The 25244-nt window shown below is 35.2% G+C and overlaps 1 protein-coding gene across 2 annotated transcripts in view; it reads right to left on the bottom strand.

The window, feature by feature from the left end:
* Positions 1–1597: 1597 nt before the first annotated feature.
* Positions 1598–25244, bottom strand: part of TRIM24 (tripartite motif containing 24) — a 99746-nt gene continuing 76099 nt past the window's right edge. The window contains exons 9-19 of one of the 2 annotated variants that reach the window (XM_072777358.1): positions 23412–23680; positions 17991–18164; positions 13972–14145; positions 11713–11848; positions 10925–10997; positions 9691–9859; positions 6712–7040; positions 5755–5887; positions 4622–4696; positions 3517–3666; positions 1598–2716 (exon numbers count right to left, since the gene is read on the bottom strand). In XM_072777358.1, coding sequence (XP_072633459.1) covers positions 2507–2716; positions 3517–3666; positions 4622–4696; positions 5755–5887; positions 6712–7040; positions 9691–9859; positions 10925–10997; positions 11713–11848; positions 13972–14145; positions 17991–18164; positions 23412–23680 — 1892 coding nt within the window. In that variant the 3' untranslated portion in view covers positions 1598–2506. The remainder of the gene's footprint in view (positions 2717–3516; positions 3667–4621; positions 4697–5754; positions 5888–6711; positions 7041–9690; positions 9860–10924; positions 10998–11712; positions 11849–13971; positions 14146–17990; positions 18165–23411; positions 23681–25244) is intronic. The other variant, XM_072777359.1, reaches the window with a different exon arrangement.

The raw sequence follows: 25244 nt of genomic DNA, 5'->3' as shown, positions 1-25244 counted from the left end.
AATGTATTCTGAATATATTATTATTGCCTTATGCCACAAAGATCAAATGTTTGAAATGTGGTAAACCTTTTGATGAGCTGGAATTAGGTAAATCCTAGCCCCCACATGGTCTGTTGAACTCACAAGCCCTGGCCAAAGGTGTGACAATGCAATCACATTTAGCGTTACAGGATCTTGGATCATGACACTGGGCTCTGGGTTCCAAATCCAGAAAGAAATTTGGAGTTTTTGATCCAAGTAAACATTGCAGTGTTTTAAGCTTAAGTCAAGATTGTCTGAATCACACTGAACTTTTGGGAAGATGCTCTCTAAATGAGCTTGGGGTATAATGAAGCTCACCTTATACCTTACTTCTATTAGATTTTAAGGGCAACTTGGCTGGGATCCACCTGGGCACACAGGTGCTTGTTAAGAAGGGATGTAATTTATATTATTACAATTATAGGAAAGATGGGTCTTAACTGCCTTTCAATCAGCAAAAAAATGGTAAAGGTGAAATATTGTTTTAAAAAAGATTGTTATGACTGAATATAACAGTGAAAGTTCTAGGACACATTAGTAGAAATTCTGGCTCAGATGCATTTAAGAAATTATATATATTTTCTCCCTTATTTGTGCTATTTCCCTTTGTGATCCTCCTCAAAACTTATCTGTGTTGCTGTTTTAACTGTTCTAAGTATGGAAGAACAAATGGTCAGAAGAACAGTATTCTGAGATACCAATAATAAACTTATTAGCAAAATCTCTACAGCTGCAGAGCTAAAAATGCTAGAAAAAAAGACAATTAAATGGTATATATACTGTTATCAAAATTTGTTCAGTCTTTGGAGAATGTCAAATGTCATATTCACAATAATGTAACAACTATTCGGAAACATGTATTTGGAAAAGTGATTAATTTTTTAACCACTAATAAGTAACCAACATAGACCTAAGACAAGACCTAAGTCTACAGCTATTGCTCCTAAATTTTCTCATATTTTATCTTTAGCAATATACGAAAACCCAATGAATATTTTCAAATTGTCAATTTTAAGAAGTAATACCTTGTGGAAAAAAGCAAGTTCTCTAGGTGTAATTCATGGGAGATGATACCATGATGATCCAAAGATGACTGAGGTTCTTTCAGTTCAGCTATATTTTTATTCTATCAGCCTAAAGAGAAAACTTTCCTCAATTAATGTTTTATAAAGGTTACTTTGAAAAACTTCATGTGTAAATATTTTGTCAAATGTTGACTTAGCAAATGGCCCATTTTTTCCCTTTTATCTTAATTTAGTTTCCTTCTTTGACACTGAACAAGCAAAAGGAATGAATGAATGTCAGTTCCACTAGCGAGGTCTGTCTGGCTCATTAACACCATGCTTACTCTCAGAAGAGCGGGCTTTTGTATCTCTATCAAGAGAATGAAAATGAAATTCTGAATGAAGATCAGATAAAATAGTCAATTTGAGGTTCTGACTTGTAAAAACAGGAAATAGAAGCTTCAGAAAAATTAAATTTTCATTACAATTCCCTCCAACTGCCTGCTGCCAAATTCCACAACACATTTTTATTCCAAATTATAAAGAAAGATTAAAACCACAATACTAGCCCCTTTCAGGGGAACTTATATTTAATGCCCAATAGGATATATGTTGAAGAATCCTCACATCAAACATGGCGCACACTGTTGTTACTTCACTTTCTGGGAAGTTACCACTAACAATGAGTCTTGTTAGAAAAGGATCACCTGCACAGTTAAAAAGCAAACAACAAATCACACAGAGACACACAGCAAACCAAACATTGTACACTTACTTCCTCAGTGGAAGAAGTTCTATTTAGAAATGTACGAAAAATGGCTTTGAACACCTGCTATGCCAAACACCTCTACAGACAAGAAAAAAAACAAAACAAAAATCAAACATTTGTTTTCCTGCTTTTTCTTTAATACAGTTACCATCTTACATGATATACTGTTAGGTGCCTTCTTAATAGCATCTAATCTACTTTTTCGTTGCACCAGTCAGCATTCTAGGATAGAACTCTTATTACCACTCATGTTCATGGAGTACTGTTCTTAAGTACAGTACACCTAACTCATAGTTGGGCCATAATTAACAGGTAGTGGTATTTTCTAAAAATGGATTAATGCACACATCCAAACCACATTAAATTTTCAACTTAAGAGTTCATACATACTCTATTTCCTTTCTATAGTTGCTATCACTCCAAATTGTAGTTCTGAAATCCAAGAAGTAGGAAGAATGTCTTTTTGTGGTTGATGCTTTCTTCCTTCCTCCCTTGTTTCACCCTCCCTTTTACTTCTTTCCTACCTTCCCTTTTTTTCTTTCTTAAGAAGATTAAAAGAAATGGTTTATTAAGGAAATAAAAATCTAGTAAACATCAAAAACTTACAGAGTGGTCACAAACTCTTTTTGTAATGATGTTAAAATTACCGACAAAATGTTTTTTAAAAACAAAAACAAAAAATCTAAAAACCAGCACACGCCACTGGTGTTGCTTATTTAAGCAACTGGCGTTCCTCTATGCTCTTGAGGCGTTTCTTCCGGGGCTGTACAAAGTCATCATCTGAGTCATCACTAAATTTATTATCTTCTGATTCATTTCTGAATTCTAGTTTAGGAAACCTTTTTTCTGGATAAAGGTTCTTTAGAAGTTCTTCAAAATAGCTTTCAAGTTTTATACCAGCATTGGCTACTTCTGAATCAGGCTGTTGGATAAAAATAAAAATATGAATTAAAAAATACAGTATTTTCGACAGTCAACAACCAATAAAAAAAAGTAAACTTCTCACATTTTTGTTCCCTTTTAATTCAAGTTTTGGGAAAATGTTTATGTATCATCACTGATATAAAGTAAACAATAGGCTGGGGCTAGACAAAGTCTAGAGAAGGTCAGATAAGAAGTAAATAAAAGACTTGGACTCATCTGGATTATTCTATCAAGTAGCAATAGCTATATGACTGTATTACCAAATTGAAATTATCAGATGCCATAATTAGAGTCATGGAACAAGTGCTTTTTAAAGCAAATTAAATGAAATGCGGAACTCTAGAACAAGGACCATATAGAGAAAAACCATAAACAAAAGGCTGTTAAGTCTGACAGATATTTAGATAAACTGACAGATCAAAAATTGAGAAAATTTAAACATCAGAGTTATTGTGACCACATCTTTAATATTTCAAGATCAACATCAAAAAGACTTTAGTCTGGAAGTGCCATTTCAAGAAATAAAAATGGGAATGACAAGGGATGCTTCTAGGTTAGATAAAAATATTTTCTAAATTGTTTTCAAGTTGTCAGCTGTAATCTGATTTTCCACTTACAATATAATAAACCCTCAAATAGGAATGTGGATAGTCTTCCTAATTACCTTTCATTCCCTGACAAACTAGAACCTCTAGAAATTTATGTTATCATAGATCTTCATCTCTTTTATTGATAAAGTGGTTTAATATTACTTTTCCATTCCTGTTGTTTTTTTGTGTTTTTGCTTTTTCTTCTTACCTCATTAAATTCAGCACAGTTTTGAAAGATCAATCTAAAATCAGCTACAAAATCTTCAGGCTTTGTGTACATGGAACAATCTTCTTGCAGTCTCTTCTTGATGGTTGACAAGTCCATCGGATTTTTAATTATTCTGTAATAATCAGGCACCTTTCAAAATAAATGAGATGCTGTAACAAAAATGATTGCATTCTACCTGTCCTAAATAAATTCTCCAAGCAGGAGAATAAAATTCAGGTTCTTCTCATTACTTTTTCATGTACTGTTTTGTCATTGATAAAGAAACCTGTTCAGCAAACCTTCTAGAGTCAACGACACACACATCCCTTCCTCTACTGTTATAGTTTGCTTAGTATTTGAAGTCTAGACCTATAGAAATCAAAATATGTACAAAGAATTTCGGGAGTCTTTATCTCAAATTAGAAGTTTTCTCCCCAATAATGTAGGATATATGCCTAAGCCTTGAGAGAGAAACAAAATAAATCATTCCAGAGAAGAACAGGTAAAATACCCTAGATGAGAAGACTATATGAGAAATGAATACAAGTTTGGGGCCAATTTGTAAACAACAAAATGTATTCAAGCTCAAAGCATTCCAGTTGTGTTAATAAACCTTTAAGATTCAGATATAGGAAACTGACTACTAAAGAATGGTACAGAACATACATTCTCATAAATTAAGTTTAAAAAAATCATCCTGTGGGGTTCACCTGGGTGGCTCAGGAGGTGAGTTTCTGCCTTTGGCTCAGGTCATGATCCTGGGGTCCTGGGATCGAGTCCCATGTCAGGCTCCCTGTGGAGAGCCTGATTCTTCCTCTGCCTGTGTCTCTGCCTCTCTCATTAATAAATAAATAAAATCTTAAAAAAAAAAAAAAATCATCCAGCTGTCTGAGGTGCCTGGGTGGCTGAGTCAGTTGAGCATCCAATCTTGATTTTGGCTCAGGTCATATCTCAGGGTCATGAGACTGAACCCTGCACTAGGCATGGAGTCTGCTCAAGATTTTTTTCTCTTTCCCTCTATACCCCTACTCCTGGCTCACGCACTTTCTAAAAAACAACAATCATCCCACTCTGTAAAAATACACAAAATGATGTTAATACTTACAGTTAGAGGAACTGGATCTTGAAAAGCCAGGCTCATTTCATGGCAGTAAAGAAATAAAAGTAGGCGTTCACACTTCTAAGCAAAAAAATAAAATTAAATAACATTAAAATATAAGAAAATAATGAAGTCACAGCTTATTTTTAATATCAATGTCATGGGTCTCAAAATACAGTCCAAATTACAACCAGATGAATACCAGAAAAATATCAATACTTAGAGTTTTGATCTCTTCAGTCATTTACTGAAATGTACTCTTGAACAGTTTGGGTTATATGTGATAAATGAAAGTAGTTCTTGAAGGAATGAAAAATCAGAATCATGAAAAACCTATTTGAAGCTCTTTAAAAATAAATTTCCACTTCTCTCTCCAATTTGTATCCTGGATTACTAAGAGTCAATCAAGAAGAGAATATGTACATCAAGAGATCCAGAGACAAAGCCCTGTCTCTGGTGTGTCCAGTCCTAAGGCTGCCTCTCTGAATGCACATGGTGCTATCCATACACTTGCTACTACTCTGCTGAGAGGCATATCCCATTAAATTTTATGTAGCACTGGTAGGGCGTGTTTGGGTCTCTCTTGCACAGTAACTTTCATACTGATTATTTTACTTAATACTTTAGCAAAGAACTTCTTTAATACTATATAAGTGTTGATGTAGTAGCTTTAAATGTCAATTACAGTTAACTATATTGGCTTTCAGGTAAACACAGTACCATCTGGTAAAAAAATGGAATTATCTCCAGAAAGAGTAAATAGAAAAACCCATCTCTTTGGTGCCAGTTCTCAACAAGTTAGGAAGAAAACTTATTTATAGTAGAAATAAAACAAATTTACTAAAGGTAGACTAAAATCCTGGACCATCACAGACCACATAAAATTCTTTACCTTGTTCAGGTATAGTCCTTTAAGCTTCTAGAAAATGTATAGACAGTATTGTGATTTTTTTTAAAAACCAGAAAAAGCTACAAGTTATATTATTCAAGATTCCTATATTCTTGTGGAAAAAACTAAAGAAAAAAGAGGTCAGTATAAAATTTGATTGAATATATACTTCTTTGATGAAAGGCACACCTGCATTACAATAATCCACCTAACCAAAAAAAAAAAAAAAAGAAAGTTTAAAAAAACTTACCCTTTTATCTATTGGTGTTAATTTAACAAGGCCTTCAGTTTTCTTTTTTTCTGAGTTGTGACTGGGAGCATCACAATCATATTCAACTTCTGGTTTAGATAAGTCTCGGCAGAAAGTGCAAATCCACTCTCCACTGTGGGAGATAAAGTATTTCTGAATTCCTAATGCATCATTTCTCTCTTCACCATCTTCCTTTCCCACCTCCTCCATACCATGTATGATACAGATTTGTTTGTTTGGCATGAATTTTAATCACTGAGGATTTATTGCATGCATATTGACTATGTACACAGCACCATGCTGGGAGAGCTTAACAGCAGGAATACAATGTGAGGGCCAAAGTGGTAAATGTTAGTCTAGTCAACGAGGCATGAAACATATACGAAATAAACACTTAAAACTAAACACACACATTAATTTATGGCTGATGTGAGGTAAAACTGGCATTTTCCCAAAAATGATTCATGAGGAAGAAATGCTCTTATTACTGTTTTTGCAACTTTAAATGTGAAATTAAATTTTAAAAAGTATAGTTTTTGAAGAACTAAGGAGCGACCCAATGGCTGCTATTCATCATTATCAGCAGCAGCAGCATTTCATAGAGTTGGTTTGAAAATGTACTTGAGATATTTGTAAATGATACAGCTCAATGCTTGGCAAATACGATGCAATTATTGTGCCAATTATTATGCATAAGGATCACTGTTCTTGAGGGTAATGCTTTGTAATAATTTGAAGGACTGGCTTTCCCCCCCCCCCCCCTTCTTCATAATAGACTAGATTTTTAGAGAAATACAGGGAATGGGAAGCAGAGTACTGAAAACCCTATGTTGAAGGTCTTGGAGTATACATTTGTGCGAAGTGAACTTTTATTTACATTTCTAAGGTTTTATGTTACAATGATCATTAATTATTATAGTGAAAGAATGTGAGAAAGGGAAGCGAGTACCATCTTACCTTGGAAAATTTGCCAAAGTGGGCACATGACAAGAAAGATGAAATACTTTGGGACACTTCTCACAGCACAGGAGTTCCCCTCCATTCTGACAAACTGCACACCAGTCCTCGTTGGGGTCATCCTCTTTCCTGGTCTCTCCAACATGAAGGGGTGACTTCTGGGAGGCATCTAGCCAGTCAGACTTCCCGTTTGAGGAACTTTCCTGGTGAAGTCCAGGTTGATCTCCTGTACTATCAGGGGCATCTGACCTGAGCACAGACTCCTCTGAGGTAGTGCTCTGACTGCTATTTAAGAGTAGGGAAGTGAGTATGCTTCTTGGATAGTTGGTCTGCAAGGAAAGAAGAGTTATGTGTTCTTTCTCAAAACTGACATTCTTTATTAGTACTATTGCAATTTTGGACCATAGACTCCTCTGCTATAGGCACCTGGTTACCTCAAAAGAGTCTGTGAATATGTATGAGAACAGAACAGCCTTATTGCTGTTATTAGGGTCCCCAGTGGTAAAGAAGACATGAACCTCTACTAAAAACTATCATTAAAACAGACAATCAGCAGAAAGAAAGTGCGGATAATATAAGAAATATCTTCTCATTTGCTGAAATGGGAGAATAAGTGGGTAATGGAGAGTCAACCACATGAATAGTAAATACATTGAGCTATTAGTTATACTCAGACACAAAATTTGCCTACTGCTGAAATTTTTATAGTTCATAGAAAAGTGTAGTACTTTAATTCTTGGAATTAATTTCGATTCTGCAGGAGTCATCAATAACTTTAAAATGAATCTGAAGGGGATCCCTGGGTGGCTCAGCGGTTTGGCGCCTGCCTTTGGCCCAGGGCGTGATCCTGGGGTCCCGGGATCGAGTCCCACGTCGGGCTCTCGGCATGGAGCCTACTTCTCCCTCTGCCTGTGTCTCTGCCTCTCTCTCTCTCTCCATGTCTATCATAAATAAATAAATAAATCTTTAAAAAAAATGAATCTGAATATTATGTTAGGGCCTAGGATAGTAAAAATTTTAGATCAATAATAAAACCTGTTATCTCCTTTTTTTTTTAAAGATTTTATTTATTTATTTATGAGAGAGACAGAGAGAGAGAGGCAGAGACATAAGCAGAGGGAGAAGCAGGCTCCATGCAGGGAGCCTGATGTGGGACTAGATCCTGGGACTCCAGGATCAAGCCCTGGGCTGAAGGCAGACGCTGAACTGCTCGCTGAGCCACCCAGGCATCCCGTGTTATCTCCTTTCTAAACATTAAAAAAAATTTCAAAGTAATAAATGTAGATTTAGTTTTAAAAGCATGATATAAAACAAAAGATAAAGCTAAATAATTTGAAAATAATTGACTTCAAAGAATGAAATCTCTTTTGCTATTCATTTTTAACTGATACACTTATGTTGTAATTTCTCAGATATTCAATTTTAAACATATTTTCAGTTTTAAATATATGGTATATATATTCCTTAGTATGGGAGATTAGATTTTTCCTTCTCCCTCCTTACACACTTACATGCCATTCATGCCACCCTCTTACTGCTTCATTAAGCACTGATTTATTTTTAATTTATTTTTTTAAGTTATTAGGTACCAGTATAACTTTATGTCCAATATCTATTCCAAGTCAGTATCACTGCTGCAATGGTTAAGTATCCTGAAAAAAATCAATTTTTGGTTAAATGCATATTCAAGTTTTATCCTGATTATGCCTAGTTTTTAGTTAAATTTGTATAATACAGGTGTTTGTTTATATCATTAGTACTAGAAATATTGTTCATTACATAACCACAGAATGTACTATGACTATACTCTTTATCTTTTTGTTTTTACTATGATTCAATTGTTCCTGCCTGCCTGCCTCTCTCCCCCTCTCCTTCCTTCCTTCCATCTGATTACTTTTCTAGGCACCTATCTCTAAGTCATTATCACAACCTCCAGTAGGGTGATAAGATGCCTCTCAATACTGCCAAACATTTTTTTCCCTTACATATATCCCTGTGGAGTCTTCTGCCCTCTGTTATATGGTGTACTAGAGAAGCTGTGTACTGAGAACTACTCCTTTCTGTGTTAGATTCCATTTCTGGTATTTTATGTCTTTTTTTTTCCTTGATTCACTCCATTTTTGATGAAGCATATTCTCAAATATCTTTCTGAGAATTAATGCATGAGAATTAAAATTTCTGAGACCGTGCATGGATGTCTAAAAATGTTTAGAAATGATTGATAATTTGCCTGGGTACAGAATTCTGGCTATGAAATATATTTCCTCACAATTTTGACATTTCTTGGGCTACCTGGGTGGCTCAGCAGTTGATCTGCCTTTGGCTCAGCACATGATCCTGAGGTCCTGGGATTGAGTCCTGCATCGACTCTTCATAGGGAGCCTACTTCCTCTGCCTATATCTCTGCCTCTCTCTCTCTCTCTCTCTCTCTCTCTCGAATAAATAAAATCTTTAAAAACAACAACAAAAAACAATTTTGATATTTCTCTACTGTCTTTCAGATTCAAGTGTCCATTTTGAAGATATGGATGGTGCCATTATGATGTCTGATCCTTTGTATAAGGTATTTTTTTCTGTCTGGAAGCTTTTAGAATCCTGGCATCCTAAAACTGATGATAATCTAACTTGAGTACTTTTTTCATTTAACGTTCTGGTACTTGATGGGCTCTTTCAACTCAGATGCTCATGCTTTTCAGTTACAGTAAGTTTCTTTGTATTATTATTATTATTTTTTGGCAATTATCTTCCATGTGTTTTACTCAAATGCCCAAACTCATTGAGCATCTAATTTTTCAAACTCTTCTCCCTGTTTCCCATCCACCTTTTTAATTTACTGAGAGGTTTCCTCAAATGATTCAACCTTGAAGTTGACTATTCCCCAGTTTTCAATGATTTCAAGCATTTTTAACCTCCTATCTGCTATTTAAAAGTTTCTTTCCTCCCAAATAGGCATAGTATTCCCCAAATTAATGCAATTACATTTTGGGGCCTAGATTCTTCATCTGATTCTTGCTTCACTATAACAACAGGAAAATCATAATTTTCAGGTGGTCCACTGTTTTCCTGTTTTATTCGGATTGGCTCCAACATGACTACTGGGACTTTATGTGTAGAATCAGCTCCTGCTGGCTTGCTTGAAGAGCCAGAACTATAAGAAAGAAAGGAAAAAAAATATCAAAGAATGCTACCTTAAGTATCTCAAAACAAAGTATAATGGCTTTCAGAAATAATGCTGTATCTTCACAGCAATGGTCACTATGTTCCATTAAATGATACATAACGGAAATACAACTGCTACAGGCAAAACAGCTTCATGTATAATAAATGTTTTACTTATTAACCTATCTAAATAGTTACATTATACTTCTAGAAAGACATTTAAATAAAACCTGAATCAAAAGAAAATTGACTTCAATATTCTGAGGACCTACAACTGGGCAGCCAGATTCAGTATCTTAGAGCTGGCGTCTTCTTTTTAGGCATTCCCATTTCCTTCTCTAGTTATTGACAGAGACTCTGGGCTCACATTAATGATTTACTGTCACAAAGTGTGAAGACAATTAACTAGAAATGTAAGTTATTGGTGTTCTGCTATTTACAAGGGTAGCGGGACAAAACCTTTTACAGATAGCCACTATGTTCTCATAGGATTAAAGGCCACTTTTTTTCTCTTTAGAGAATGCTTCTTCCATAGATTAGGCAAATTAAGAATGGGGTTCTTTATCTAGGGGAAATTTGTAAGCATAATAAGTAGACGAGCAAAGCAAGTAAGTTAAGATAGAATTTCAACAACTATGAGTTTATTTTAAAGCAGATAATGTTTGGCCATTAAAGTCAGAGAACACTGAAGTTAGTGTAAAGTTATTGTTTCTTTCCCCCCTAAGCTTATATTTGTACATATTCTCATATGGTAGAGTATGTTATACTTAGTTCATTTAAATTTTTTCTTTGCTATTAGGCTAAAGTCAAACCTATTTTCTTATTTTCAACATATTACCCCACCCCAAATTTTGTACCTTTAAAGACAAAACTGCACTTTATTTACTTGATCCATTCACTTATTAAATTAATATATAATTATTAAATTTTTAATTTAAAAGTTAAAAATAAAGGAAGTTCAAAACGTATTGAGTACCAAGAGCATGCTGAGCACTGTCAAGAGAAATCTAATCAGAGATTTTATATACAAAAGAATGAGGTTAAGTCAGTTTACCTTCCTCGGCTCCCAACGCTGGAGGCACTAGGTGAACGTATTGGTGGGTGTACACTAGTCATGGTAACAGGTCCTGAAGAGGAGGAAATCATTCACATTTATAAAATGAGTTAGTAATTATGTATTGACTTAAAAGGAGATACTTAGTTAAAACATAAACTTAAAATATAAACTAACTGAAAGAACACTGATGACAAAATATGGCAGAGAAATTTTAATTATGTTTTAACTAAGTATTTCCTTTTAAGTCGTATAACTGCCTTATTACATTTGTGTGACTGGTGAATGACTTAAGTTCTCCTCTTTCCTTATTTTGTTCTAAAGCACCTATTTTGCCAAGGTCTCTAGGTGTAGTATTAGAGTGCTTCTGTCTCAAAGGAAATAAGTATGTTAAAAATTCTTAAACATTAATTAAACACCAAACAAAACCATCAAAAGTGACAGACACTGATAATTTTGACCATAGTCAACTTACATCCAAAAAGAGACATTAAAAAAAAAAAAAAAAGAGAGAGAGAGAGACCACATGACAGGGAAACTTATTAAAAAGAGAAAGTATAATACTAATTCCCTCCTGGGAATGCTCTAGTGCCTATAAGTTTCAATTAAAAAGGTACAGAGGTTTAAACTTTGCTACCCACTTTGAAAGTATACTAATTTTAAATAGTGCCAAAAATTCAGACTCATTTAAACCATCCAACAAAAGGGGGTTTGGGTAATGGTCATTACAAGTAAAGTAAAAAAAAATGGGAAAACACTCACAAAATTAAAAGAATTTTAATTTTTACCTGCAAGGCCTGGAGATGGCACTGATGAATTTGGTGACTGGACGGTTCTGTTTGAGGGTGGTCTTGGCTGGCCATGATCTATACTAGTATCTTTCCTCACAATATTGTCCAGCATAATAGTACTTGAACAGTCAATCTTATAAGAAAAGAAATTATTTCACGGCATCCTGACTTTGCAAGTTAAAAGCTACTTTAAGTTTAATAGAAAACCTTAATAGTTTAATTATTATCAAATAATAAAATATGTAAATATCCTATTTGAGAAGTTATGATGTATATTTTCTCCATAAATAATCTTGAAAAAAAGCTTTCAATCTTCTTAATGTTTCATCTTAGTAAATATACTGAGGACATACTATTTCAAGAAGTTATGAGCAAGGATAAAGTATGTATCATTCACACCCTTAAAAATTGAAATAAAAAAATACTTCCTAACTTATTTAAAAATAACAAAAGGTAGCCAATTTAAAAAGTTGATGAGAGAAATAGCACAGTTTCACATTTTAGCAAACCTCTTTAATGTCTGGCTTACTAACAGCTAACTGGATTCTTATATCTGCTTCTGTGTGCAACCTGTTGTGATGTGTGGTTTTGGTTGAAGATTATGAAGAAAATCTGGCCTTACAGGGAAAGGACTTTGTGGAGCCTCTGAGAGGGTAGTAGGGACCCCCAGGTCTTTGGCTCACACTGAGGACTGGTGCTCTGGTATTACACTACATAGTGAAGTAAGCCCACACCTACACATTTCTAGAACACTAACCTCATTTAAGTACATTATTACTATTTGGTGGGAAGAATGGATCCTTTATAGACTCTTGCTTTAATATAATAGGTATAAAGGAAACACTTCTTTCTTAATTGATCGCTAGCTAAAATACGATAAATTTCCACTAAGAGTTTAATTCTTTAGATGCAAATACTTTTCATGCTTAAATAGACCATTTATTTCCCTGAAATGTCTTTGTGATTAAAATCAAGTTCAATTCTCTAATATGGTTCCAGCCTTCCTCAACCAGGATTCTGTAAGAGACTTAAGTCCTACTATCCTAGGGCACAGATTGTGTAGGATGAATTTACTTTTCACTCTCCATCTGGAACTGTGCTAGTTATGAACCATATTTGGGGGGAATTTAGAAAATGGTTACTCAAATCAGCTTCTTTATTCTATGGTTCAGATGAAGAATTTCAGTTGAGAAAGACTGGGAGACAAAGGGTCACTGGTTATCTGAGGATTGCTGAGAAAAGAGCAGAAGGACCATTCTACTTTCCGTGGGTCCTCTTTAGGGGAGGGGATAAATACACAGGGTTGTTTGTGTTTACTATCCTTTTGGCAATACCTTGGCCAATACTTTTCAGAGTGTAAAACATACTGGAATATGACTGGATCTACTGCCTCTTTAAGTAAGAAAAGTTATTTACATTGCAAGGTAATCCTAAAAGCTAAAATTATAGGAACGAGATAAAAGTTTTCCTATGTATCACCTATGCATGAAAAATACATGCACTTTACCCATTTAAAGTATATGTAATTATTTTAAAAATTAAGTAACTCCAGTAAGGTTAATGATGCAATTATTATGAGTTAATCTCAGTAACCTGAAAAACCAACTAAATGAAAACTTAAAAAGTATTTTACAATCTGACAAGATATTTCTTAAAAGTGTTTAATGTTTGTGTCAAAATGATCTAGTTTTACAGGATAAGAAAAGGTAAAAGTAAGTGCCAACTTATACTTGGAGATTGTCTATAGAATGTTGTACTTTCTGCCTTTGGAAAAAAATTTTTAAAAAGTCATATTGACAAAGATAGCAAGTGCCTATATTTAGCACAAAACAAATTAGAGGTAATTTTGCACCAGCCAGTATGATCTGGAAGAAAATGTTTTCATTTCCACTGTTAAACTTATCTCTACCTCTTCTGCAGGCTTCAATTCTAGCCCCTCCACCACCCTATTCTAATACAGCACATTCCAGCAATTCCACTTTCCAGTACCTCTTCTAAATCCCTATACTTCCCTGCTTTCCTTAGTCCATCACAATAATCATTCATTTACAGACAACTTTAACTTCAGTGCCGGGAGAGATGTTCTATAGGATCTTTAAGCACTCAGGATCTTTTTATTTTTCCTGTTATATTTCTAAAGAATAAAAATAACTTTTAAAACCAAACATACTAGCTGACTAACTCAAGCCTTGTACCAGATCTAAGTTCACTTAAAATTTTCAAAACATTCTTAGTATAAATTTTGTGTATACTTACATCTGGAAGAGAAGGAAGGTTATAAGAACCTCCCACTGGTGAGCTCAAGTCAATCATAGGTGAACCAAAAGCCTTTGCATCATATCCTGCTGCACTAGTAATGGTAGGACTAGAAGGAGTAGAGGATGTGCTGTTGGCAGTTGATGCGGCAGCCTGCCCACTGCTGATCTGCCACTATAATAGCAAGAAAGGAGAAAGGTCGTCTATCAGCAGGCCAAATCATAAAATGTCCAACTAATCCCTGTTCCTTTGTTATAAAACAAAGTAGAAGACACATTCTGCTATTTGAATTCAACTGTAATTTGAATGGAAAGGTGTCAGGTGGGGGAAAGATGGACAGGTATATAGAATTTTCATTAATCTTGTCCAAAAATAAAAAATAAAAAGCACTGATCTTTTTTTTTTAATCAGAAAACAGTGTGCACCAGAAAACCACAATAACCCATCTTAGAAAACTTATACATACTAGAAAAGAAATATAAGCACATAGACAGCAACTCTGAGGTAAAGATGGAGAACTAAACACATACATTTTCTTCTGCCTCTATCTGAGACATCTGAAACTAATGTAAGTTATGTGGGAATTTTTAAGGTTTTTGACTCAAAGAAAACTGGAGAGAAGACAGAAATCCCATTTTGGAAGGTGGAAAGAAAACAGACAAAGAGCAAACCACTTTGTCAATTTGATAAAGCTAGTGGGGAAAACAGAGAACACACATTATACAAACCCTCTAAGGGCTTGGAAATTAAATTAGAAGCATGAGAGGTGAATCTGGGGCTGAACCACAAGACAATCTGGGGAAAGTCTGTTTAAGAAGCACTGAAGCTCATCTTCCTTTCCTACTTTACCTGTTGTTACCCCAAGATAATATGGACTTTCTTCAATCCCAGAGATGAAGGCTAGAAGTTTATTCTCTAAAACAGGTAAAACAATGTCATTTGACTGAAGGGCACCAGGTTTACCAGAAGGCAGAAAAGTACTGCACTGAAAAGGAAGATTAAGAAACTGTACTTACACTGAATGCTGAGCTTCCCTCACACTCTGCCACTGGTCCCACTACGCTCTTCTTACCCATGCTGGCTTCAAGAAGCAGCCAGGTCCTTCACTTCAGGCAGAGGACAGAAAGATCCTTTGGGAACTGGACTAGCCTAAGAAGACTTAAAGATGGCGATGCTAGAAATTCTCCCAATAAATCTGCCATGTAGCCTTAGGTCTAGAGTGAAACCTCACTCATCAGACATTAGCTCCAGACCAAGGCTTTCAGGATTTTTTTTTTCAATTCACTTCTTATATATGAGCAGGTAATTAAACCTCAACAAACAACTGAGGAAACTCTTCGTCATTTATGTTAAAAAAAAGGTGAGATAAACACATTAACAAAGAGGTTAGGAATGACAAGTACAGAGATGAACCATGATGCTCTCTACAATTTACTTCAAATCTATCAAAAAATAAGAACACTCAATTGATGGATGAATAACAGATGAGTATATGGATAAAAAATGAGAAGGCAACTAGAATCATTTGTCCTCTACACAAGTCTTTCAATTTGCTGTGTTTAAAATTTTTCATAATAGGGACCCTGGGTGGCGCAGCGGTTTAGCCCCTGCCTTTGGCCCAGGGCGCGATTCTGGAGACCCGGGATCGAGTCCCACCGTCGGGCTCCCGGTGCATGGAGCCTGCTTCTCCCTCTGCCTGTGTCTCTGCCTCGTCTCTGCCTCTCTCTCTCTCTCTCTCTCTCTCTCTGTGTGACTATCATAAATAAATAAAAAAATTAAAAAAAAAATTTTTTAATTTTTCATAATAAAATACAGGGGGAAAGGAAAGCAACTAAGAGGTATCTTTATACAAGGGAAAATAAAAATCCCCCAACATAGTCATGTATAGACTATGCACTATATAGAGTGATAATGTCAGAAGCATTCCAATTTTGAAAAACCTAATTTATATTCTTTACTGAAAAAATGCATAAAGAAACCTGTGAATGTCCTCTTCATCACCCACCCACCCGTCATATCCATCCTTTTCTTTTTCTCTGGACCCTTATCCTCTTCCCCTCCCATAGAATAATCACAGTTTTAAAGATAAAGTATATCTTTCCTGGTTTATATACATGATAAAACAAATACACAATCAGAAAAATGAGGTAATACCCCACAAAAATTCTAGAACATGGTTTTTCCCCACATAATCATATATAGATTACTGCATTTTTGGAATAGCTAAATGTATTCTCTGTGCAAATATGCTATAGTTTATTAAATTAACCAACTGAAAACCAATTCCTCACTGTATATTCCTTCTTTGTTCATTTATTCATTCTTGTTTACATTTTTGATCAGAAAACCTTTTAAAACACATCCTTGGTGTGTCCACCCATCAAAAATAATAAATGAGGGAGAGTACACATTTGTGTATACAGAATGTGTTAGGTGCTTCTATATATGTTAGCACTCAGTCTCAGCACAACTCTTCAAGGTACTCAATGTATAGTTGGGACAAATGACATTTAAAAGATTAAACTTGTACAAGGTCACAAAATTATTAGGAAAGTAAACAGAATTTAAGGCTAAGCTGTAGCTTGGGCCCTTTGAATCTCCTTCTACCAATGAAATAGAGAGCTATGCCTTTTATTTAAAAGTATTTTTATTAACTATTACTTAAGAAAATTTGGTGATATTATTTATTTTTTTTAAAGATTTTATTTATTTATTCATGAGAGACACAGAGAGAGAGGCAGTGACAGGCCGAGGGAGGAGCAGGCTCCACGCAGGGAGCCTGACGTGGGACTCGATCCTGGGTCTCCAGAATCATGCCGGGGCGGAAGGCAGCGCCAAACCGCTGAGCCACCGGGGCTGCCCAATTTGATGATATTATGGCAAAACCAAACTAATTATAACAGTGTATATATTTTTTATTTTTAAAATTTATTTATTTATTTAAAAGATTTTACTTATTTATTCATGAGAGACACACAGAGAGATGCAGAGACATAGGCAGAGGGAGAAGCAGGCTCCTGCAGGAAGCCCAATGTGGGACTCCATCCCAGGACTCCAGAATCATGTTCTAAGCCACCCAGGTCCCCCAGTGTGTATAATTTTTAGAATAGAATTTTCAAATCATTTGATTAAATGAATGTCAGAGAATTATGGAAATAGCATCATATTCCTTATTTTAGTCTTGGCAAAAAAACTGAAAACTGAAATCAATCTACAAGTGTTAAACTAGAAAGACTGTTGACACAGGTGCTTGGAGAAGACAGAATCTTTAATTGTGAAAAAGTAATGTCATATCTAGAAAATATTTTTACCTGAAAACATTATGAATATAAATAATAAACCTTATCAGACTTAATATGTAACCTTAAATATTTAACTTAATCACATATATATGTGCCCTATATTAAAACTGTCAGTTTGTTTTTAAGAAGTCTCCTTGTAATGACTTAAAGATTCATTTATGTTCTCTCTTATAGAATATAACCTGTATTAGTTAGAACAGTTCTGTCTTAATGAACTCAGCTAAAAGCTACACCTGTCAATACTGCCAAAATCCATACCCATCTATGACTGATTATTCTGGGCCTTCACTCCAATACCAATATAAGTGGCTTGATTTTTCTTGTTAGTTACAAATCAAGACCCTTTCTCTTACCTTTGTTTCTAGAGGCCTGTCTGTAATAAACTTTGTAACTCACATTTATTTAAAAAAAAAAAAAAAGGAGGAGGAGGGCTCTTGGGTGGCTCAAGTGTCCAACCTTTGGTTTTGGCTCAGGTCTTGATCTCAGGGTCCTGGGATTAAGCCCTGAGTTGGGTTCCATGTTCATCAGGGAGTTGGCTTGAGAATTCTCTCTCCCTCTCCCTTTGTCCCTCCCCCTGTTCACATGCTTTCTCTCTCTCAAATAAGTCTTAAAAAAAAAAAAAGTTTGCACTTGCTCTTCATTGCTTTATCTATAAATTCGATGTGATTTGAAAATAGAGAAGCAGAACAAGAAGCTGTAGAAAGTAAATATATATACCTGTTTTATAGCTTGTTGAGCCAAAAAAGCCATCTGTAGTGGGTTGGGCTTTATTGCTTGTCGTGGCATGTTCTGGTTTGATGGATATCTCAGCTGTTGAGGATGTGGAGGAAGAACTGGTCCATTGGGTTTGGGGCTGTGATTTTGAAAATTTATCAAACGTGGAGGGGGTTGCTGGAAAAAAGAAATTAAACCAATTTAGTGACAATCATCTCTTGAAAGATAAATTATAGAGAACTCTCTAACGTTCAGAGAAAGGTAGCAACTCAGTCACAGATGAATAACTTAATTCTACAACAAGGGAATGGGGGAAGGAGGCAGCCTTCCAGAATGTGTATAGGCTATGTGAAAAGTCTGATCAGGAAAGAGCTTTGGGAGAGGGGTTTCCAACTTTAAGTAGGTTACAAAAGGACTGGACCTAGGCCATCTTAGGAGGTAGGAAAAATTTGTGTTCGGTATTCTAAGTCCCTGATGATTACATTTTGCAAAGAACTGCCCTCTTTGGATCTCCTAAAATAATGCGATAGTAGAATAATAATTGCTAGCATTTACTGAGCAGTTGTTACATGCCAGTACTGCTTTAAGGGCTTTACAAGATAGAACTCATTTAATCTTCGTAATAATACCATGAGGCGGGGATCCTCTTCATTTTACAGAAAAGGAAACCAAGGTATAGAGGATTTAAATAACCTGTCCCAGATTAACAAAGATAATAAAAGATGAAGCTGGAACTTAAACTCAAGCACTGTGGATCCAAAGTTTGCACTCAACCAATAAATTATGAATAATGAAAACAGCTGATATTAATAACATTTAAAAATTAATGAGCTTTAGATTTTACTGAGGTCAAACTACATGCCAGGCATTGTGATTAGCATTTTACATATGTTACTTCATTATCACCTTCCCCTTATTTTACAAGTGAGGACACTAAATATTAGAAAGCTTAAAGAACTTGAGAAAGGTCACACAGCTAGTAAAAGGCAGCACTAGAGCTTTAATCCAAATCTACTCTGCGATGTCCTCACCACGTTCTGGTGTTCAGCTGGGGGTTGATTAAGGTACTAATTACACATGAGAGGATGAATTTCCCTAGAAGAAAAGAGATTTCAAATGGAAACCCTCCAAGGACAACATTGGTGGGTTACAGGACAGGGCAAGAGCTGGGAAGGCAAGCCTACTCTGTGCATAAATGCTAGCCCTGGAAATTGAGATCAGTGTTATAGAAAAAAGGTAGCCTTGTATGTCAGTCACAGTTTCATTGTGAACTGATTCTCTGGTTAGCAACTTACTGCAAAGTAAATACTTATTTTTAGGCTCTCTAAACTATATATGATTAGAACTTCTCAGAAAGGGAAGTATTAACTTCCATATACAATAGGGGACAAACAAATGTGAAATTTGTAGGGCTAGGGACGCCTGGGTGGCTCAGCAGTGTAGCACCTGCCTTCAGCCCAGGGTGTGATCCTGGAGACCCGGGATCGAATTCCATGTCGGGCTCCCTGCATGGAGCCTGCTTCTCCCTCTGCCTGTGTCTCTGCTTCTCTCTGTGTCTCTCATGAATAAATAAAATCTTAAAAGAAAGAAAGAAAGAAATTCGTAGGGCTGAAGTAGCAGCACCTAAACTTTTGGCCCTCTGAAGGACGACAGCTATAAAATGTAGCCCTGCTATTTTTGCTTTCCTTTCTCATTTGTGGAATTAACTCTCCTTTCCTGGGTAAATGCTTCTTTTCCCTCTCTCACAAATTAGTTGGCACTGGGTTCACTCTCAGTAACTCTCAAGAGTGGCCAGCAATTATAGACCCAATGAAAAATAGATTTAGATACTATTTTTCAAGACCAAAGGAAATTCTGTGGTTGAAGAAGAGAAAAATATTAGAGAAATTGTCATAACTGTACACAGAAGCATAAGCCTGAATCCATAGCGATTCTCTGATTTTCAAAGTTTTGGAACTTGGAGGGTTTTGTATCAGAGAAACACAAACAGAAGACAGTTGATGAATTACAAGGGAAATAGTGGAAAACTCTAAATTTTTCTAAGAGATAACTTTTTAAAAAGTGGGAAATCATCCGAAACAGTCCTTAAAAGAGAAAAAAGGAATTACATTAGTCCTTTGCTACCCCACTCTCACAGCCCCACCGCGTCTGAGATTTATACATTGATACACTCAAGAAATGACACTTGATGCTAGAATATTGTACTCTGAGAACTCGGTGTGGGAATGAATGTCAACCTTGCCATCAAGGAGCTCACAGTTTAGTAAGACAGGAGATGTTTTATTTCCCCTCTCCTAAACTGTTATAGTTGATTGTTTTAGGGGAGGCAACTTTGAAGAATAAGATTAGGAACTAGTTATGAACATAAGAGGAAAAGCAAAACTAATGCTACTTTAATTACATGGAATCAACTACTATGCAAGGAAGATACAAGAGGAAAATACAGAATAGAGAAATAATTGAGTGCTTAAGCAAACATATACATTATTATCCTCATCCTCACTCTAAGTACCTTCATGATTATAGGCTTTGATTGTATTCCAGGTCAGTACTTCCCAATTGTGCATAGATAACCATGAAGGATACCAGATGTCCTTCTAACATACATCCACTGTGTAGGAAAAATTAATGTATGCAATGAACAAGAGTATCTCCACAGCAGTAAATATGACTCAGGAGTGAGAACTATTGCTATGAATTATGTATAAAACATAGGTGACAATGTTCTCTAACAAACTGTGATCTGTCCACTGGACTATAGACTGTGTGCTGAATAAACAGATGCACAGTTTATCAAGTTTTTACCCCTTAGTTCTATATCCTACTTCTACAAAAAACAACTCATGTAAGCAATTTTTATTTTTTTATTTTTATTTTTTTTAAAGATTTTATTTATTCAGGAGAGACAGACAGAGAGAGAGAGAGAGAGAGAGAGAGGCAGAGACACAGGCAGAGGGAGAAGCAGGCTCCATGCAGGGAGCCCGATGTGAGACTTGATCCTGGGACTCCAGTAACTCCAGTATCACGCCCTGGGCTGAAGGCAGATGCTTAACCACTGAGCCACCCAGGCGTCCCATGTAAGCAATTTTTAGAAGTAGTCTTTAAATTAGCCATGTCCTATGGACAGATGTAGAGTATGATTTAAACATACCCACAAAGCCAGAGGCACACACAACTTCCTTATAGACAGTAAGTATATAGCTAGGTAGAGCAATGTGAAAGCTTAAGGAAGAGGATAATTAGTGAAAAATATATGAGTATTTGGCAGAGAACACATAAAAATGAGAGATTAAATATGAAAAAAGATTCAGGAGTCATTGAGAATAGTAGAAAACACCACTCTGAGGGAATAACCAAAAGATGTGAAAACTACTTTATTTTTAAGTGGGAAAATTAGGTTGAATAGAGACTGTGCATTATATAGATTGTGTAGCAGTAAATCCTAGAGAGGAAAATAAGATCAAAAATAAATTCCTGAGATATATAGGCCAAAGGCTCAGAGGTCATTTTCAATTTGTCACTGCTTATAAAGAACAATGACAGAGTGACCAAGTCACATAATATCTACTTATTACCTCAGTTCCTTCTTAGTGAGAAGGCAATGAACGCAAATAATAGATTTATTCTTTTTCATGTTAATAAACTTTTTTTTTTTAAAGTTTTGTTTGAGAGAGAGAGAGAGAATGAGAAAGTATGAGTGGGAAGAGGGAAAGGGAGAAAGCAGACTCCCCACTGAACAGGGAATCTGACATGGGACTAGATCCCAGGATCCTAGAACCCTGACCTGAACTAAAGGCAGAGGCTTAACCAACTGAACCATCCATGTGCCCCCATGTTAATAAACTATTAAATAAAAATCACCTTTCTATCTCCCAGACACCTAAGATAAATATTAATTATGCGAATACTTAGCTCTAGGCACTCAACTCTCTTTTCTCTTCAAATTTATCTTTAGAAATATTTTGGTATTCTTTGAAGTTTACCTGCAGTGGATCCAGTCTACAGAGGTAATGATAAAATCACTCAATTTTCTTAAAATTTCAACTCTTTCAGTTGTGCTCCTGGTATCTAAAGTGTACAAGTCTTTTCCCAAGGAACACTCACCAAAGCTCTCTTAAATTCTTTGTTAATCACTTCCCATGAAAATGTGAGTTAGAACAAAGTTCTAGAGGAATAATCTACTGGAATATTTATATTCCCCTGGATTCGACATGCATTCTTAGTCTAATTACTAGAAAGCCATAAGCCTTAAATAAATCACTTTCGGCTTTCACACAAGCAACTTAACAAAATCAGGATCTACATATGTCTACAATTTTATATTCAGTATTGAAGTAAGAGCCCGAAGAAGAGCAATTCTATGTTTTGTAAAATTGCTATAAAAAATACTAATATGTCATTACATTGCTTTTTCATAAAGAACCATATTATACATTCCTCTTAGTGCTAGAAAAATACTAGTAAAAAGTTTCTTCCTTAATTAACAGGCAGGTTTTCTTTTTACCAAATAATATAGGTAGTATTTGTTTGTTTTCTTTGGTTGAGAAAAAATCTTGATCTAAGTCTCATTCTCAAGTAAAATGAGAATTCTTAGCCTAGTACTGCACACTTTGATACTTATTAAACCTTATTCCATATCATTCATGTCATTCCATTTGAAGTATACCACTTCAAATCCTTCTTAGAAATAGGAAGGGTATAAACTAATAAATAAATGTAACTGTAAATAACAATTTGTATGAATTAGACTTTACATTCCTGAGTAAACTTTTATTATTAATTATGCCCAGATCTAACTTGAGCGAGACTCTTTAACAAAGAGTATAAACTTATCTGCAAAAATAGGATTAAAAGTAAATGGAATACTTCATATCTAGTAAAAATAAGAATAGTTCATGGAATATCTGTTCAGAAAGAGAGTCTAAGGAAGGGAGATTTCTAATGAACCACTCCTCAACCCTTTTCTATTTCATTTTACCCTAGTTTCTAAGACACACTGTGATTTTCCTAAACACTGCAATCTCACAAAGACCAAATAACTAACTAAAAAAAAAAAAAAGACCAAATAACTGAAGTATGAAGTATAAATCATTCTGAAGCATAATACAGGAAGAATGAGTTACAGATACACAACTTTACCATCAGCCATAGGCATGGGTTGTTTAGGAATGCAATCATTTATCCTCTGTTATAATTTGAAGATAACAAAGAGAAGATGAAAATAGTCATACCAGCCAAATAAACTATTAATTCCTTTTTGAGAAGGACTAAAAACTAGGAGTTAAGTTAGGGACACTTTTGATAAATTTTTATAAATTTATATATTTAAATCATAGATGACAGATGTCTTGGTTATTTTAAGAGATGCTGAATACAATTGTATTATAATTATCTAAGTTAGGACAGGCCTGCTTCCAAATTTACCTGATGAGAGATGGAAGGTTGCTGGATGGGCCCCTGCATTCTAGGGTTTGGTAAACCCACAGGTGCTGGCCTCCGTTGCACCTGTTGCCTCTGAGCCATTACCTGTTGCTGCATATGCTGGAGTCGTAATTGAGCTAGGCTGATCTGTGTTGGAAACTTGGATAACTGGTTTGAAGATAAACCACCTGGTGGCTGTGAATTCTGTTCCACGACAGGATTCTGCTTAGGCATTTGTGGCTGACTCTCTTTATCTTCAATTACTAAAGAACCTAATTAAAGAGAAAAGGTTAAGTTCTTAAGTTTTTCTGATAGTGAAATACTGTATTTTGTAAGGCTATTTTTGCTGAACTTCAAATTGCCAAGAAACTTTTTGGTCTCAGGAACACTTTACACTCTTAAAAATAGAAGGCCCCGAGGTTTATGTAAGTTCTAGCTGTCAAATTTTACCATATTAGAAACTATTAAAAGCATTTTTTACCTCTTAATTCATTTAAAAATAAACCCAGAATAACACATTTTTATGAAAAAACTTTTCAAAAAATTAGTGATGAGTGGTATTATTTTTTTTATATTTAAAAAAATCTCTTTACATGTCTGGACTAAAAGCTGAATTCTCCTATCTGTCGTTGCATTATCTGTCATGATATATTGTTTAGGTTGAAATATATGCAGAAAACTGGCCACATACAGACATGTAGTTGGAAAAGGGAGGCCTCGTGGTCTCCTAAACAAGCCTCATACTATACCTTGAGAACTACTGTTATCAAAACAAAACAAGGAAACCTGACATTGGTTCTAAAATTCCCACAATGTATTTCTGATTCGTTAGTAGGAACAATTAGTAATCTCTAAAGTTCCTTATATCCTCACAGTGCATACTACATCAGTTCTCTGATAAGACAGCAATTTGGCTTATAGTTACACTTAGAATTTAAAGGTGCCGTCAGTAGGTCTGATCAAAGCATAAGGCAAAGGTTGACTTCAACAGTAGAGATTCAATTAAATGTTTCTGATCTTCTAATAAGCATAAATATCCTAAAAAATATTATCACTCATTACATACTCACTGTGTTAGGCAATATGAGAGTACGTCTACGTACATCCTTGCTAAAGTCCTTTTTATAGATAAGGGAATCTAAGGCTCAGGGAAATTGAACAACTTACCCAAACTCACCAAGACATTAACTGAATGTTGATCTAGGTTAGTATTTTCCCCTTGCACTCTTCTAGAAGATGTTTCTCAGAAGCCATGCATAAACAAGTTTGGGAAACTTGTCTCCTTCTTAGAATATTTAAAATGCAAATCTCATTGTAAATGACAATTTTCACAGCTATAAATGATGGCTCTGAGAAGTCTTACAGTATATTATTTGATTTTATTATAGGATTTTCACAAACTTCACAACAGAGATGCTGTTTTTATTTTGCTTTTGCTGATACAGATTTATCTAAAACTATCCATTTATGTGTATATAGTTACACATTCTTAATTTTACTATATCATGTGGTTTATTCTGTGATATGCTTATATGTATTTCTGTATATGACTGCTTATGTTCTCCATATAGCTGAATGTGTGATGGTTCAGTGGGGAAGGGTAAGAGATGCTTATAAATGCACTTTGCATTAAGATGCTTATTTTTAGTAATATAGGTGTGTGTGATTCCAGTTGCCTGCTATCTATCAATAAATACGTTGCTGCATGCATTTTGCAATTGAGCTGCAGAGGTCACTTTATCGCTGTCCTTTTTTGTTCTGTTGTGTGGATGAGATTTGCGTAAGCTTATTGCCTCCATTCTTGGTATGTTCTGACAGCACTGGCTCTCTTTCTAG

The sequence above is a fragment of the Canis lupus genome, chromosome 15 (genome assembly GCF_048164855.1).
Source record: "Canis lupus baileyi chromosome 15, mCanLup2.hap1, whole genome shotgun sequence".
NCBI lineage: Eukaryota > Metazoa > Chordata > Mammalia > Carnivora > Canidae > Canis > Canis lupus.
Note: the sequence above shows the minus strand (reverse complement) of the source record. Positions and strands in the feature narration are given on the sequence as shown.